This window comes from Xenia sp. Carnegie-2017, unplaced genomic scaffold (genome assembly GCF_021976095.1).
Source record: "Xenia sp. Carnegie-2017 unplaced genomic scaffold, XeniaSp_v1 HiC_scaffold_23, whole genome shotgun sequence".
NCBI classification, from domain to species: Eukaryota; Metazoa; Cnidaria; class Anthozoa; order Malacalcyonacea; family Xeniidae; genus Xenia; species Xenia sp. Carnegie-2017.
Genome location: NW_025813486.1, coordinates 17806729 through 17825602, shown reverse-complemented (window position 1 = coordinate 17825602; position 18874 = coordinate 17806729). Strand labels below are relative to the sequence as shown.

Sequence of the window (18874 nt, the reverse complement as noted above, 5' to 3'; positions counted from 1 at the left end):
AAAAGCCTTCAATTTTTTCAATATATAAAATTTAAGGATATTAAAAGACATTCAAGTCATATATGAACCCTGTTTAAAGAGTAATTTACCCAGTATTTTCTTATAACAATTGGGTGAGGTACAGGCAGCATACCAAAAAAGTACCATTTTGAAGAAATTTCATTATTTTCTATTCCTCTTTTAGCCCTCTAAATCTTAATTCAATCTGCTAGCCCTTTAAAAGCATGGAAAAATTGCTCGTTTCCTCAACGGACTTCGTAGAGAAATGAATAAATAACAATTATAAACTTAAATGTAACAGATGTCAAACTGATCTAACATATTTAGACCTGTTTCAAAAGTCGCCTTCTACATGAGCCGAATTCATTTAAAACAAAAGAGAGCGAAGAAGGAAGAAGAGCTCGACGCAATAACAAAATAAAAAGAATTAAGGCTATCAAACAAGAACGTAGAAACATTCACGGATCTCTACATTATCGAAGATGATGTACTTCCATTAATACCTACTGTAATCAGAAAAACACTGATAAGATTGGGAATGATAAAACATAGTGCAAAGAAAAATTGGCGAGGAAAGTTGATACAAATGTAGTAGACAATACTAAAAATATATATATATATATATAAACAGAAAATATGGAAAACCGCAAGGAGACGTCAGAAATATTATGCATCATCATAAGAAAATGGTTAAAGGAATACGAGCATTAGTAAATGCTAACACAAAACAATCAATATTAACTCACATTGAAATGAGCCCTGACGCTTAACCAGTAATAACACTCCCAAGACCTGTACCTCATCATCTAGAAGAAAAAATCAGAAAGAAACTAGATTACTTTGTCAAAGCCTGACTAATGACATGGACAAAGCTTTAGGTAATAGTGTTCATACCTCTGCTGATTTCAGATGATGGCAAACAAAGCTGTATAGAGGACTCGTACCGTATCAGGTTTGCCGATAGACGAACTATCAGCAACATTTCGAGATTCTAAATTGTTTTTACAACTCGATATGAATAATGGCTTTCATGAAATGAAAATTGACTGGGAATGAAAGAAATATGTGGTCAAGACAACGCCCTGGGGAAGTTTGAAGCACGAAACACTCGCCCAAGGGTTCATAACAAGTCAAGATGAATTCGATAAATCAAAGAAATTATAGTTGGAGGTACTGGAGTTAAAGCAATGGAGGCAATTTATTAATTGGTAGTATACAGATTGAAAAGAACACAATGAACCATGAACGACGTTCTGACTCAATTGAAAAACCATAGTTTCAAGTTGAAACTTCAGAAGTGCAAATCTGGAAAAAAAAGAAATAGAGATTTATGGTATCAGATTTATTGAAATAGGAACTAAATAATTGAAGGTAATAGTTTTAACTAAGACAGTGGAGAAAACCTACATTAAAAGGAAGAATCAGAAGTTTTCCAAAAGTAGTATGATATATTTCTCAATTTATTCTCAACTTTGTTCAGATTGCAATCATCAATTCATTTAAAACTTTGCTCCAATTTCAAATCCTCTGGTGAAGATAAAAGTGATCCAAAAGAACCTTTAACAAACACGAAAAAACTTTCCAGGGTCTTGCGCTTTTGGGAAAATCATCTGAACTTTTGGTTGTGGGAGGAACAGTTCTATACCAAGACAAGACGATTCCACATATGAATTGCTGACAAAGACTTGTTGAGAAAGCACAAAATATTGGACACTCAAGAGAGAGAGAGCTTTTTTAAGAAAAGATTTAGTTTACAGATTTACCGAAACCTGTAAAAAGATGGCGCAAAACTGCTCAAGTTTTAATGCAACGAACTAACACGAAAAACGCAATAACACGAAAAAGAATTTGTTCGCTCAAGCAAGTGAAATTTTGTCATCAACGGTGAAGATGAGAAAAAGAGAGATTTATGTAAAACCTAAAAAAGATGGAGAGGATTGCAAAACAAGAAGGAAAGAAGTATTGCACAATTATCGAAGGAAAGCTAAGCGCATATATCATGACACATCACATCCTGCCGTAGGAAAAAGTCCGTATGAGCTTATGTTTAGAAAAAAGATGCGAAAGGAAATACTGCCTGACATCCCTTGAAATTGTAAAACTGAAATTCACTCTAAATTCAGAGGAAACAAAGTAATGTAGTAATAATTAAAACTCGTTTTATATTTCTCGTATCTTTTAGGTTCGCTCACTTGAGTGGTAAGAACATTCGCTTTTATGGTTTGGTATGTATCTATAAGATTAGTTGCAAGCACAATGAAGTACAATAGGCAGAACCAATGTTAAATCTAAGCGTAGAATAGTCTTCATAGCTAATGTATGCTTACTAAATGGAAAACCCCGTTTATATGATATACTATTGGTTATGAGAGATTTCTGTTTGTTAACAATAAGTAAACATATATGATCACGCGCAATAAATATATAATGTGAATACAAGCGATTTTTAAACGGAAATCTCAAAAAGATTTCAAAAATTCCAGTTTAGCTAAAAAAAATAAATAAGAACCATTTTTTGTTCAAAACATGAATAAGTGTATTTAGCTAAATAATTTATAAAGACAGTAATATAATTGAGACGAAGTAATGTGCAATGATAAATTCTTATACGTAGATACTTACTTATAAATGTCAACAAATAAACATTTCCTTAAAAAACTATACGACGTTACATATAATATATTGTATAACTGTGACTTACAAGGGTGCCATGAAAATATTTATTATTCCTTGTGTATGTGCTGTTAAGAATGGTATAATTATGATATTGAGGTAAAACGACGAAACTTTTTGGAGACTTTGCATGGTCACACGATGGCCCATTTTGTTAAACGGCATTCTTGGATACTTTTATGTCCATTTCAAATGCCGGATTGTCTCGGCTGAAAGAATCTCGAGGCTGATATGACTTGGACGTATTATGTGTTTTTCCTATACAAAAAATAAGCATTTTATTCTCTTTCCAATAATTTATGCATCAATCCTTTCTTTTCTATGATTGTCACATGGAAACAATAACGAAAATGAGACTCGTTTAAAAAAAGTAATTTATTAATGGTTAATGCAAAAAAGTGCAGTCTCATGCATGCTGAAAATGTCAACCAACTGTGTCGGCACATTTTGTGTTTCGTAATCCTAACGCTGGGCAAAAAAAAGAGTGTTAAGACAGGTGTTCCTCGCGAGGGTTGCAATCCAGTACAGAAACAGCTACAAGCGAAATAGCACTCTGTAAACGGTTTCCACATGATCACAATAAAAAAATACAATGGAACTCAATTGAAAAAAATCATACATTATATGGTTGAGTAACAATCAAGTCAATAAATTGTGGAGTCCTCATTCAAATTCTTCTCGCGTTTTGACATTTAGTTTTCCATACCTTGCAAGGAAGTTGTAGAATATATACTTTGTGACTGCCACTCATTTTCCTCTCCATTCAAGTTGCTATTCTTTCTTGCCGATTTCAGATTGGTCGTTGAGCTTGAAAATATTCCCTGAGAAGTAGACGAGCCTGGGAAAGAAGTGAAAAACAATAAGTCAAAAAACTTACTAATGACGTACAACAGACAATAGTCAAAAGTAAATGAACAATTTTTACAACAATACCTTTGCGCAATCTTCTGGTATTTCCAGCACTTGAAGGGAAAGTGCTCTCAGTTCTATTTTTAACGAGTTCTCTCATCTAGAAAATTTATTTGAATCCTCTGACATGTTTATTACATACTTATAAATCAGTGTTATGATAATTCAAGTTTAACCTCTTTATTTAGAACGCAGTGGAAAAGAAAGATCAGCAATCCTTGAGTGGAATTAAGAATAGCGAAAAGATAACGGAAAATCATTGTCTCGTGATTGAACGTCATTAAACCAAAGACCCATGTCAACCCAAGAACAGGAAGCAAAACCATTGCAGCTTTAACTCCAGTCTTTACTTTCCGCATGTTATTTTGTTGTTGAACACTTTGAGAGTTGATCAATATGCGCATTACCATGATGAAAACGACCGTGTTAACCTGAAATATGATTATTATTAAATTACCAATTCGAATTACGTTCTTATAACAGCAGATTAAGATATAAAAACTTACCATGACAATAAGAATTGCAGGCACAATAAATGCCCAAATCAATTTATCTTCTAGCCAACAGAATGATTTATCACCGTAACCAACTCCTTTAGTAACACCATATGATATGGAAACAACAAGCAATGGAATTCCTAATTTAGACAAGCCGTATAGTAAATTTGGTAAATTTCTAAGTAGAAACAGGAAAAATTCCATACTTACCCCAGCCAATGAAACAGAAAATCTTCCAATATTTTCCATGAGCGTTATCAAATACTCGGATAAGCAATATGTAAAGAAGTATTCCTTCACACAACATCCACCCAAACACAGACAGTACAAAGAAGTGAAGACTAGCAGCAACCGCTTTACAGAAATTCTGTAATATAGACATATATTAATTTCTATGATTTGAAATTAATTAGATCTTTTACCCCTACCATCTTCAAAATCGAAATTTATAGAATATGGCGCGCTGTTTAAAAAGCAGGTTAGTTGGTATCGTGAAAATATAAATAAATTTGTATTCTTTAAGTACAATCAAGTTATTCTATCACACTGACATGCACTCACATATTGTGACAGAAAAATCGCACTCCCATTAAAAATAGGAAAGTTGTTTCTTTATTTATGTTAAATTTTAGTTAAACTGTTTTAAATCAAGCAGTCAGTGGAATGAAAATCATACCTTCTGCAAAAATGATGTAAATATGACGCCCCACACCGTGAATGTGACAAGTGACGGATACAGTGTACGTCAAAATAAATTATAGCTCTTCGATTTGAAAATCAAATAACATCCTGAAAAACTCTATTGGTTTTTAATTTCTAAAGAATATAAATTTACCAATGGATTTTTGTTTAAGGTTTTCAGAGATGTAAATATAAGCCAAAATGTTCTGCAGCAATTTATATTGACGTACTCTAAATCCACTACTGAGTGAGACTGTATGACTGAGCTTTTAGAATATGAGAATAAGTGTTATGTTGAACAATACAAATATATTATATGGAAAATACAAAAATTATAAATTTTTCAATGGAAAGACAAAAACATAGAAAATACTTTCAGATACTCTGCTTATTAATTCTAGATTTTAAGGATTGTCAGTCTCATTTTCAATATCATTTCTATTTAACAGTTTTCTCATGCAGTTATTATTTAAAATGTTTTATTTGAATGTTTTTTAAAACATTTGTTAATTTATTAGAACATTTTAGCTTTCCAAATCATGCAAAAGAGCCTACTATTTATAGGAGATTGATTTCATATATAAAAGGTGGAGTTTAGAATTAGTTGGAGCATTCCTGTGGAAATCATGATGATTAAAATGTAGCAAAAATATCATTTATTTAATTGCATCTTTTTTGACAGACAGTAAACAAAGAATTTGAAAGGGGAATGCTATGTCGTTGAGAAAACAAGGGAAAATATTTTTATGTAGCATATAAAGATGTTATAGAGTCAATTCTAAATGCAAGCATCAAAGATAATAAACTGATTAAGCTAAGAACAAACCGTTACTGAAAACTATCAATAGGCGACTTTACTTAACTATTCATTGGTCTTTCATTTAATTAAATTTTTTCACCTGCCTAGAACAAAACTCAAAAATTCGCGGCATGATGTAACATTTAAAATCGTATCGTTTAAATCTATTACTCGATTACAAATCGCAACATTTTTAAGGTAAAAATTGTGTAACCGAGAACAACTTTTGAGATAGCTTGAAGGCAAGAACAACACAATTAAAAATCAATTGAAACAAATAGGGTTAGATATAGGGCATGTTGTTTAAGGTAACATATTTTTAGGAAATTTACAGCCAATGCAAACACTTAGCTTTCAAATAGCGTATCACACCGGATTTTTGTTTCTTTAATACTATTTTTTAATAATCCTTATCGCTTGTGCATCAATGTAAGTCTAAATTAATGCAAACATGAACAGTTGATGAGTAATTGAGTTCTGGCTCTTTGAAAATGCATTAACCAAGCAAAAAGTAACAAGTCAGGCGATGCTGCTCTGATTTGATGAACGCTGAAAAAACTCATTAAAGTTTTTCGATAAAAATGAGAATCTGACCAGCCAAGAACAAAACGTTCTTGTGAGTTTTAAGGCAAAAGGAATTAAAAATTAAATTATTTTATCAATTTTGAAAATATCATAAGAAATACTTCCTTATAGCCACCGCTTTATTTTTGATACACAGAAGCAAACCCCTTCTCTATTACAGGTTATTTTAATAGAAATGAAAGAAATAACTTGATTAATCGGTTTCTGAAAAGTAAACACTTGCTATAAATCATGCATTAAGGAACTACAGAGCTTACCGAATTATCTCTTGCAACTCCTTCAAGAATAGCAAAGATGTCGGTGAAACTAATAGCCACACACAAATTAATGAGCACTTTAGATCGAAGGGACTTTACTTTCTTCCAGAAACAAATTTGCATTAGTATCGTTAAAATAACACCCATCAACGATATGGAACAACCGATTGTTGAGATAAGTTCAAGAACATTACTCTCTGTTTCCGTCGACTTTATGAAAAAAAAGATAAATATGGCAAACGTTTGGGTTAAAAATATTTTGCATTTACCACTGCTTATTTCAGCACGTATTCTTAAAGTACATGAATTCTTGAAAAAGAGCATAAAATCTGTTTACTCTTTCTAAGTCTAGTGAATGTTGACTTTCAATAAAGGTATAAAATACTGCAGGCTCAACATTCAAGTATCATCTTACCTTTACTCCAGAGACATCCATCATGATGGCAAAGGCAGTATTATGATCACAAGCACATGTGACATTTTCTTTCGATGATTCAATTTCCTTTAATACACATCCTTCTCCACTCCATTCATTATTGGTTACTTGGGGCTCAGTGAACACACATGTCCTATTAGGGTCAACGAAGCCACTCTATATAAAGGTAAAAGCCCCTAAATTCCATAGTATGAATGAAACAAGACAAAAGTAATAATCAACGCATACCTGATTATTTTGTAAGACGATTTTGATTGGTTGACTTATATTTTTAAGTTCCGGTGTGGTGCTAAAGGAAACTATTGTGCTCTGAATAGTTAAATTTATGCTTGCTTTTATCGTCTTGTTATCCACAGATTTTTGGAGCTCTTTAGGAGACAAAATATTTTTGATTGATGAGTATTTAACAACAGTCGCTTGACTGATGTCAATGGCCACGGTTCCAGGAATAACAACGCCTCCACCACCTGTGATGTCTAGCAAACGAATGGTTTCAGAGGGTGGGTTTTCTGGTAGCTTTATTCCAAGCACTTGGATGTTTTGAGTGGAGAAAGTTACGATCCCATTTTCGTTACTCATTGCGACAAATTTCCTTGCATTCAAATCTGCACCACTAATGATTTTTCTGACCAACTTGTTTCTATTCTGTTAAAAAAGTTCGAACTTTAAATGTCTGACAAGGCACGAATTCAAGGCAAAAAAATTTAAATGTATTTTACAAGAAAGCTAGGCAAATAATTTATCAATAAGGAATGGCTATAACTGGCTATCTTCTATAAAGAATTACTAACTGGTATATTGATCCAAACATCCTTTTTCTCATTCTTGACGATGTTACTAGAAGATTGTATAAAATTCTGACGGTCGCTTTGCGTTGCCGTTTTTGTTTGTGTCTTGTCCAAAACAAATACAATATCCTGAACATCTTGTTCAAAGAGTTCTCCATTCTTCGTAATTTTCTCAGTTTTCTGTATAATTTCGCTCACATTATTTGAAGCGAATCCGCTGTCTAACCTCTTTACCTTCAAAGTAGATTGACCAGATAAAAAATTTCCTGAAGTGATCTAAGAGCAGGATCGCAAGAAAAAATACCTGGTCAACAAGTTCAATAACATCGACAGAGCGACAGCCTGAATTATTGACAAATCCCCAGTTCGGTTTGCCATCAGCATTCTTTGAGCATAACCGATATACATATCCTACACAGAGAGGTAGAGCAAAATTTTTGAAAGTACAATAATTACTATGTCAAAGAAAATTGCTTGCTGAAGAAAAGAAAAAGCAACCTTGTTTTCCTGAAAGACAATTTTGAACGACGTTCATATCCACTGCAGTTTTGTTCCAAGCGTAACCACCAGATGATTCAGCTGAACAGAATTGATTGAAACCTACAATTTGCAGGAATTAAATGGACTTTGAGGTTTTGTGCACGTCAAATTACTCGAACCAGGCAATAAGTGTAATGAATAGCACCATTAGATTTTATAATTTTGACAGTGAGGGCATTCTCGTATCAAAGGAAGCCACTGTCAAAGAAACAGTGCATCATATTTATAAAAGCTTTCAAATTAATTCACCTTGGCACAAATGAAAGTTAGGAAAAGGAAATAGACAAAACTATATACCTTTTGACACTACAACAACTGTCACAATCTTACTACGAGTTGTACCATCTGAGTTAGTAGCGTTACACCAATACTCAAAAGTGACTCTCTGCTTATTCCCCAGGTGAATAAGATTTGTAAGATCCAGCTGCCGTCCCCTTTGCATGTGTTTGTAAGGAGCAGAACTATTAAACCACAGGATATTTATATCTTCCTCATAACCAGATTGCACATTACAAAACAGTGTTATGGAGTTACCTTCGTGAAAGGAAAACATACATCACATTAACACTCGTTCTACAGGGGCAGATTTAAGAAGGGGGGCGGACGAAGTGGCGGCGCCCCCCTTTTGTTAGAAAAAGTCTAAATCAAGTAAAAAATAGTAAAAAATGACAGGCCAGTTTCAGTTTTCAAACAAATTCAAAGAGTTTGGCCTCTTCTTTCATAATCTCCTAGATCTGCTCCTGCCCTATTTTACCTAATGGTATAACAAAATGTGTTAATATGGCGTAATAACTTCGACTTAACTCAACAACCAACAAAAAGAAATGGTAAGATATAATAATAAAATCGGCAACTCTTAGCTTGTTATATACTCCATCACAAACAATTAAAAAATGATTACTGGAAAACAATCGAAGGTTAGTAGAAACTTTCGAGTGAAATCCGACACTAATACCAAAAGATGTGAACTACATGAGTTTTTCCATCAAATAAGACACCACAACCAAAGTCTGTTTGTTTTTGAATATTGCTATATGAATATATTGTGAAGGTAAAATCAAGTCATGGGAGTTTATTTGATATTGCAGCGTGGTTATTAAATGACAGCTTCCTGTTGGGCAAAATTTTCATCATCAACTGTCTGTAATAGTTCTTCTTAAGTAATATCAAGTGCATTCGCTATGTTTGTCTAGATGATTTTTGTGTTAAGTTTATACAACTATTCGTCTCTACAAAACTTTAAAAATTCCTGTTAACAAAAACGAAACGAACGTGACAACAAGATATTAGCATGGTATTGAAATCTCAACTTCATCTCTCTGCTATCAGTAGTAAGTACATACCTAGAGTGACAGTTAATGAAAGTGGAGAAACAGTGACGACTGGAGGAGCTCGAATTTTGATGTACATTGAATGACTAATACGGTCTTCACCTTTCCTAAATTTACAAAGATATACAACGTGATAGAAATATGAGAAATATGCTTAAAATAAAGTCATTTTTAATAGTCCACACACGTTACTATACAGCTGTACATTCCAGAATCAGATTTTTCACTTTTTCGAACAAACAGTCTTGATACTTTATTTTTAGTTTCAACTCGAACTCGGCTTGATAGCGACAGTGTTTTACTCCCGTTTCGCCATTCAAAGATTGGTAGTGATGGGCCAATAACTTCACAACTCAGTTCAAGCTCATATCCTGCATAACCACCGGTGATCTTGTTTATTGCAATGTTGGAAAATGCTTAAAACAGAAACCAGAGGTTTTATGAGAGAGTCACACGACATAAATGCAAATTTATGATTAATATGATGAAATTGATCTCAATTTACAAAAATTTCAGAAAGGAAAGTATTATTTTACTAACAAATCGATTTTATAAGTGCTATCTATATCAATGATTTCAACCGATTAAGTTGGTGAATGTCAAGTCTCGTAAATTAGGACACGCCCCAAGAGGTAAATATCAATAAATTTGGTGGTGAAAGATACAACCTTGTAAAGATGGCAATAGTCAAAAAACAAAATAAGTTCAATTTTCAAAAAGCTAGGGAAATAAAAAGGTTTTATACATTTAATCGAGTAAAATATACATAAAAGATATAGGCATAGTAAATCTACACCCAAAAGATTTTTGTCCTACATCTTAACATTACTTTCTTGCAGGACAAAGTTCTTCATAAACTAAGTGCCTCTGAATGTATTCCAAACCTACTCTTGTCTGCAGTCGACTAACAAAAACAAAACGGACTAAAAATTACGGCTCAAAATTTTTCATGTGGAACTTTCTGAACTTTTCAGGAAAAATAAAAATAGAACTAAAAATAAGAGTTGTGATCCTACAAGTATGTTAAGATTATAAGAAAGCGTAAAGCATTTTTGTCAATTAATGCTTACTGGAAAAATCAGAATGAAGTGTTAATAATGATTATAAACAGAAATCAAAAATTTGACAGTTGTTTTGTAAGAGCAAACACAGCTAACTTATTTCAATTAATTGTTCTAATGACAATGACCGATTTTTGAGATTGTACTTAGGTCTGCAAAACACAAACTTTTTAGCACCGTCTTCGGTTGGTTAATACCAGCAGCCTCAAACAATCTTTATTATAGCAAGAAAACAAACAGAGAAAGGCTAATTTAGAGGAAATAAGGTTAAACAAGATGCAAAAGGGGCTTTTTCAAAGGAGCATGAGTTTTCAGTTGAGTTATATTAAGTTTCTCTCAGTCTCAGCTAAGAAGGATATTTGAAAAATTAGGAAACTGTCTTTACACATTTGTAACAGTGGTCCAAAAAGTTTTTAGTGAAAGTTTTATATTTATTTTTATTTTGTTTACGTTAAAGTTTCAACTTTGCATTCTTAGCTCGCAGCTTGCAAAAAAGAGATGAAAAACTAGCAGGAACGTAAAATGTGAAACCATTGTACTCTCTACTTTGCTTGTTTAAAACTGAAGCTGACACTGGACTTTTGCCCATTTTTCATGACTGAAAAAAAAATTAAAACCTTTGCAAGAGTAGTTAAATTATTTACGTGTTTGTTTGAATTAACAGTGAGACATGAAGTTGTTGTTACAGCTAGAGCTAGCATGAACGAATAATCAAACAACTACCTGTATAATTAAGGACTCTGAAGGTCAGTAAAAACCCAGATTTGCTGCTTGTCCAATAAGAAGAACGAAAACTGACATTAACTTTGTTGTTGTTGAAGAAAAGTGGACGTCCATTTACAAGCGATTTTCCACATGTAGAGTTTGAAGTTCTTCCATCAGTGATTAACAACTCATCATGAACACAACCAAATGAATCTAGCAAGAAAAAAATTAAGAGATTAACTGGATAACATTTGAAAAAATGGATAACTCCAAACCGATGATATTAGGCAAAACATAATACAAACATATTACCCGTAATTCAAGAAATTTTAAAGAAGCAAGCTATTTTAATAAAACTACTTCTTCAACTCAAAACAAATGTGAATATCACTTGACTGATAAAAGTAAGAGCTAAATAACAGCATAGGCGGCCCAATAAATGACTTAGCTAGCTAAATTATTTAAATGAACGATAACTCTGGGCAGCCTTTGATAACAGTGGCAAATTTACAAACATTTTAGTAAAAAAGAACAATAAAAGTAGTAAAAACGTACTTCTACATTAACTCACTTTCTCTTGTGTCAATAAAGTTAACCACAATTTCCAACCACTTGCCAGTGGGAATTGCAACTACAACACTACATCTTGTTTCAGTTTTGTATCCAAAAGGAAAGCCAGGTGAATGAATACGACCGACATTATTTGAAATTGTATTGTTAGAACAAACACTGAACGCAGGTGGTAAATTATTGCCTACAAATGACGAATGTGGTATTACAATACTAAAATTCAAACTTATTTTTAAAAAGTATATAATTTTAGTGAAAAACAGTAAGAACTATCAACTTACTTTTTGTTGATTCAAATTTAAGACTAAAACCTTTAAAAAGGTGATTCAAATAAGCGTTAAAAGTCAAAACCACAATATTGGTGTAAGGTGAAAATGTCATGGATGTCGTGTTGGTGCAAAACTGCTTTGAAGTTCCACCAGATATAGTGAGAGAATCAATGCATCTTGTTTGATTATCTGTAAAAAATTATAAACGATTAATATTTTGCTCAAAGCGTTATTGCCATGGTAAATTGGCTGATACCCAAGATTTATTTCATTTATAATAAACCAACTCAAAAAAACTTAAAGGATCATTTCATAACACAAACATATTGTTATTTCACTAAATCTGACTTTTAAGTGGTGTCCTTCTATTCTATTGTTACTACAACATACTAAAATAAAGGTTTTTCTAAAATCAAAGCTTAGAAAAAGGAATTGGTCAAGAAAAATGATGACGCCATAATATTGTATTCAAAAAGAGCGTAGCAATCGTTTTTTACATTTTAAAGTAGCTTATAAAAGCACAAAGTCAACTAGCTACTCCAAACTCAAGAAATAGTGAAAAACATTACAGTATTATGCCAACAGAAATTGTTTAGATGTCTATTCTAAAAGTGTAAAAATAATTAGTAAGAAACCAAAGCGCATGGTATGTAAACAAAAATTTTATAGATTTATTTTTAGTTCATTTAGCGAGAACTTGATTTCCTATTTTTCGGGTCAGTGAAAATTTCAAGACGAACATCAAAAAAATGATTTAAACACAACTGGAAAGAAGAAGGGTAGAGAAATTTTTTGTTAAAGAAGACATGGCAGCAATGGGAAATTTTAAGTAATAAATCGGTGTTCTACAATAAGCAACAAAAAAATTGACACTTCCCTAAGTTTCAATCTTGTAAAACTGGCTATTGCCGACATATTAGTATAGGAAATTGGTTTAGAAATGAATTTTGCCAATTTTAAACTACGGAATCATTACTGAATTTTTGATATAAAGCTTCCACGATAAATAATCTTTTTAATATTCATTGCCTCTTGTTTTCTAATTTTTTCTGGGTAAATAACTAAAACTTGTAAAATGAGCCACGATGCAAAAGCTTTTTGTTCTCGATTGAAAGAATTGCGTTCAATGGAATACAGACAGTTATAATAAAAGTCTACCGCAAAGAAACTGTTATACTAATATTTTTAAATAACAAGGAAATTATCTAAATATTATTGTCTTTTACAAAGCGAAAAGAGTAAAATGAAAGGTAAAAAATTTTTTAACAAAGAGTAATTTTTAGGTGATGATATTTTGAAATTATTGTCGTATGAATTTGAAATAAAATTGAAATATCACGCTGTGAATTTTTGCCCTCTTGTCATTTTCATATTTTGAGTTTAAAATCGAGCATATAATATTAAAATGCGTTTTTCTTTTCATATATATGGCTTCAACATATTTGTGTAAAGGAAACAAGTATTAGCATGCTCCTGTAGCCAAAGAGCGCAATACGGTTTTTTAATAGACGAATGGCTTTCCATACAGTAGTTTGTAGTATGAAAAATTAAATATTTTCTATCAAGGCTTTATTTTTTAAAGTAACAAAAAAACATCATATCTAGCTTATTCATATACTTACCCTGAACAAAGTGGTTGAGAGAAATATGAGAAAAAGTAAAGTTAAACACTCTATTAAGTGGTTGCCTGATAGTCAACGAACAACTTTCGTAGAAGTAGTTATTTGCTGACACAATATGTCCTTTAGACAGCGTTATAGTTCTTGTTGGACAAATGTTGATTGGGATACCAAAACCTGTAGAAATATCAATAAAGTGATGATGGAAACTTTGCATTAAAAACTAAAAAGCTATATCATATACTCAACAGTAGAAAAGCTTTTGTGCTTGTGACAAATAAAAGTAATTAAAATTCTTTAACTTCAATTTCTAAAGAACTGTTTTATATACTCTGCATCATAGATTTTCCTTTTTAAACTTACTACAGTAAATTGATTTTTTAATAACCACGACGTTCCTTGAATGTTACATTTATACAAAAAATCATTCTAATGACCTTCTCTTTTGTGTAAATGGCAAAGTGCTGCGGTACTTATGCCCTAATGAAGTCCTGAGCCACACAGATTTTGCTGGTAAAGCTAGTGTGTCTGTAATGTTTAGGAGCATAAAACATTCCAATTTTGTGCTTCACCCGACAAACGTTAGTGTTTGGCAAATTCCAGAAGACTGGCGGAAAATCAAACAGTCTTTATTTAGGCTACGTTTACATTACACCGGAGCTAAAAGTGACTGCAGAATTTGACTGCGTTTACACCGTGACCCCGTGACCCGTATGAATTCCGCTACAGTTTTGCGGGTGTTTGCAAATAATGTCTCTCGCTGTAAAATTTGTTAATAATTGTATTCCTTAAGGGCTCTTAACAGTATTTTAAAAAGTTTGAAATACTCACGCGAAGGTTTGGCTGTTTGCGGAATTATATCACAAGGTCCATCTGCAAACTTAAAATCATCAAGGGCTATGCCCCCATAATGATACCAATGACTCCACCCATGAGCACCTTCAACAATGATCTAAAGATATTAAGTTCATGTTTAAACATACAAAACTTATTACGTTGTTTGAGCTTACAAACAAGAAAAAGCAAGTATAGAAATAAATATGTTAAGACAATTTTTTTTTATAAAAGTAATCATTTTTCCACATTTTATTGGCATCAATTAGCTCAGTTATAATTAAGGCTCTTGCATATGCTTAAAATTTTTTTTCAAACGTAAGCTATTATGATAAAAGTCTGCAATATAAAGCACTTTGATTTTATAATGCTATCATATCATGAAATACTCACTTACTCTGATTTGTTGCCCATTTGTAAAGTTGACTGTTACATGACCTTGGTGCCACAAGTTTCCTTTATTACCCCTCAAAGTCCACAAAGGTCTTATTTCTGTTCCCATAGATTGTTCGTAAATATTAAGGGAACCAATATTCAATCCATACATATAATACCAGAAAGTGAAACACTTGGTTGATGTATTAAAGAAGTTGCTAACCAACCAGCTTTTAGAATTATAGTATCCATAATATCCATCCATGTAAATGTATTTTCCTATTTAGACGCAAAATTTACAATTATAAACAATGCTCTATACTCTATAATTGACATTTCAATTGCCTTATCTACCTGTGGTGGATCCATTTCTGTCAAAACTTGGACCATAACCATAATAACGCGAGGAGCCAGAATGAACAGTCCAATCATAATTATCAAGCGGGAAAACAACATTTCTCCAAAGGCATTTTATATTATTAATTCCGCTTTCAAAGCTACAATCACCTGTTTTAAACAAAAATTCGTTTATTGTATTTTATAAAATTAACTTTCTTAATGTTCACTTGAAATCGAGTAAATATTTAGGATGTAAAGAAACAGTAAATATTTAGGATGTTTGCGACACGTACGTATGTTGTATGGACAGATCACAGCAATTACCGGCACCTTAAAAACAACTTATTCACAATACAAACAAATGATCAACTAAAAACATTACACTTCACACTAATTCACAATGACAATACACAATTGACACCCACACTTTCACCTAAAAACATCACACCTAAATCACACATCACAACTAAAAATAAAATATTTCACTTCACATTAATCCACAATGACAATACACATTTCCCGTACACACAATACAATGACGTAAGAACCAGATAACAAATACGGCCAACCTGACGTAACTCTTCATTTGACTCTGAAGATGACTACCGCTAAGGTTGTCGAAACGTCAGTCAACAACAACAAAAACAGTCCTTCTCAGGACTTTATTAACCTGGACGATCATCATTTACAAACATATAACGATACTCCCGGGTTCAAAGCATTTACTTTAGAAATCTATTGTTCTCACGGTCAGTAAACACATAAATATTTTCAGAGTTGGGGTAAAAAGTCAGGCTGGCTACGTTATCGCAACTAAATCAAGAAAACATGAAACCTCACCGGGATTGTTGCATTCACCCATATCCACAAATACGTCATCTAAAGCTATATAACCAGGATATGAATTCACCATAGCTTCAAAAATTATCTGTTTAATAAAAGAAATAGAGCTGATGTAAACATGACTTAAAATAACTTTTTACATAACATTTCATGAATACTTTAATTTAGATACCACTGCTGTATGAATTATATAAATTTATAAATGATGTTCATGTATTACTTACGGAGAAACGTTCGTGGCTTAATTGAATTGTTAAGTTGCCTTTTTTCCAAGATGATAATATGCCCAATGATCTACTCCACAAAGAAATTGTTTTCCCATTAGCCATGACATAAACCTTCAAAACGTTTGATGTGTAACCCAAGCTTTGATACCAGAACGTCAAGCACGCTAAATTGCCATTTGCAGTGAAGCTCCTTTTAATAGTTCCAGTTTTCTGACGTTCAAGATTAGATGTTTCCATAGCGACAAAATAACCTAGGTAAACATCTGACATTTTATCAACAGACAATATTCATGAAGAAACTCACTTCAGTTACTACATGCATGTTTTATCAACATTCAATGTAAACGTCAATTAAAGATTGTTGAAAGATTCTTATTTTACAAAAAAAAGAGGAAAAAATATAAATATCAATTTCTAAGTAAAGAAACGCCAAAATAAAATCTAAAAACGCTGTCATTATGTTTTTTGAAGTTTTTTCAGCAAAACAATAAACGTAATGATGGAATCTTTTCATCTCTATTATAATTTACTATGTCTGAAATTGAAGGAAAAGTAGTGAAGTCATGATTTCTTGTTAGAAGACATGGCAAATTTGAGAGAAGTTAGTGTTGCAGTTTGGAATACAGTTATTGGATAAGTTATAATTTATAATGTCTGGAATATTGATGAACAATGGTATTACGTCACTGCTCACAATTAGTACATTGTAAGGGATAATATCATATTCATGAACCTTTGACGAAAAGAGGAATTATTGAATACGTAAGAGCTGGTAGAGATCGGTTTAGCGAAACGAATAAAGAATTTAGCCACCTCATATGAATAGTGGTTGACACTAGGTAAGATAGGTCTTAAAGTAATACATGATTTATGGGTTAATGGAGTCCATATAGATTGCCAATAAATACGTGTACTGCATGGTTGCGAATAGTTCGTTACAATTAGAAAAATGTTGTTAAGTTTGATTGACTTTGCATTTGTAGGGAGTTTTAGCAAGAGTACGACTATGAGACCGAGTACGAAATTTGACCTTGTAAGGGAATGGCACTAGGAAGTTTGTTCTCGTTGTCGCTTCTTTAAAATTTTGTTTTAGTTGTAAACAACAGAACGAGCCTTTTTATTGTGTAAAACGCCAAAGTTTGCGAAGCAGCTACGGCTCTATTTGTCAATAATGATATCAATGAATCGGTAATACTGATTTTGCGAGAATATAGGACTCTTTAGACAGAAAAGTCTTCACTATTTTAAGTTTTATGTACGATATATTTGTACTATTTTATTGTTTGTTTACCATTCACTTTGCGTACGAAATACATGAAAGTTTTTCATGTCATATTTTCCTTTTTAACGTACATCTGCGCTCAATAAGGGTTCCAAATTAAAGCCTGGATGCTCGAAAATAGTACTGTAAACTAATTTCTTACAGTATGAAAAAATATACCTACTTTCTTTGCTTAAAACGACATCGTAGTCGCGACTACGAATTTTTTACAAAACATCGTACTCAGATTGATGACGGCTACGTGTTTTTGTTGTCGCAACAATGTTTTCGCGCCAAAATGACGTAAATCGTACTCGTAGTCGTACTCGTAGGCTCTGCTAGAACTCCCTAATCTCTCCCTTACGAAGACCATAAATCTTGCAGTCTTCTCTGCGTTCTTGTTGGCTTTGCAAAAGACAAAGTAATGCTGTATTTCAAATTTCTCAAAAGCTAGTGTCAAAGAAAGAAAAGGAAACTCTTTAGAAGTGTCTGAACTTTGCTATTCTATCACCCAAACTGAGCTCATGCACTTTTCCTTCACTGTTCGGAAAGATTTAAAATCATCTTAAACATGAACTACTCCACGCACACTCTCGCTTCATATCCGATTCGATTAAAGCAAAGCTGAAGAATTAAGCGTACTTGGGTTGTTACAAACATGACCAACTTAACATGTAATTTATCCATGACTAACATAAAATTCTAATTGACTAAAGAAACTACAAAGTCATCGTAATCCTAAAACTAATAAAGGCAATGGAGTTGTTGTCTTGAATAAAAAAAATTATGGTAAAATGACGCTGAAAAATATTTCAGACACATCAAAATTCAATTTTAGGTTTTGATTAATGATCGCTGTTAAACGTGAGAACTAAGTAAAGGCCCTGCAGATCAAAAAACCGAAAGACCTAAGTAATACTAATGCAGTTATGGAGACCTTTAACGACAAATCCCTGTTCACCAATATTCAAGTTGATAAAACAATTGACATCATTACAAATAATATCTTCTCTACTAACTTCTACTTCCAAAGCCGCAAGGTTTCAAATAATTGACCATTTAATTCTCTTTCTTACCCAATTTAATCACCAGCACAAATATATGTCCTTCATACACTAACTGGAATATAATGGGACGCTTTCCTTCCTTGATTATGATATAACTTGCAAACCTATGTAAGTTTTCTATCTCTGTTTATCGCAAACCTACATTTACTTGCGTTTTTACTCAATTTTCATTCAACTATTCTTGTTGAGGACTCTTAATATCCAAAGT

At 32.5% G+C, this 18874-nt stretch overlaps 1 protein-coding gene and 1 long non-coding RNA gene across 2 annotated transcripts in view; both read right to left on the bottom strand.

The window, feature by feature from the left end:
* LOC124449545 overlaps positions 1-18874 on the bottom strand; it is a 132109-nt gene that overhangs the window by 68106 nt on the left and 45129 nt on the right. The window contains exons 38-42 of the mRNA XM_047000481.1: positions 16336-16589; positions 16109-16196; positions 15284-15436; positions 14952-15208; positions 14552-14672 (exon numbers count right to left, since the gene is read on the bottom strand). Coding sequence (XP_046856437.1) covers positions 14552-14672; positions 14952-15208; positions 15284-15436; positions 16109-16196; positions 16336-16589 — 873 coding nt within the window. The remainder of the gene's footprint in view (positions 1-14551; positions 14673-14951; positions 15209-15283; positions 15437-16108; positions 16197-16335; positions 16590-18874) is intronic.
* On the bottom strand, positions 1180-1633 carry LOC124449548. The gene is made up of 2 exons (XR_006949440.1): positions 1408-1633; positions 1180-1305 (listed from the first exon to the last, which is right to left on the bottom strand). It is a non-coding gene; the product is annotated as an uncharacterized LOC124449548 (long non-coding RNA).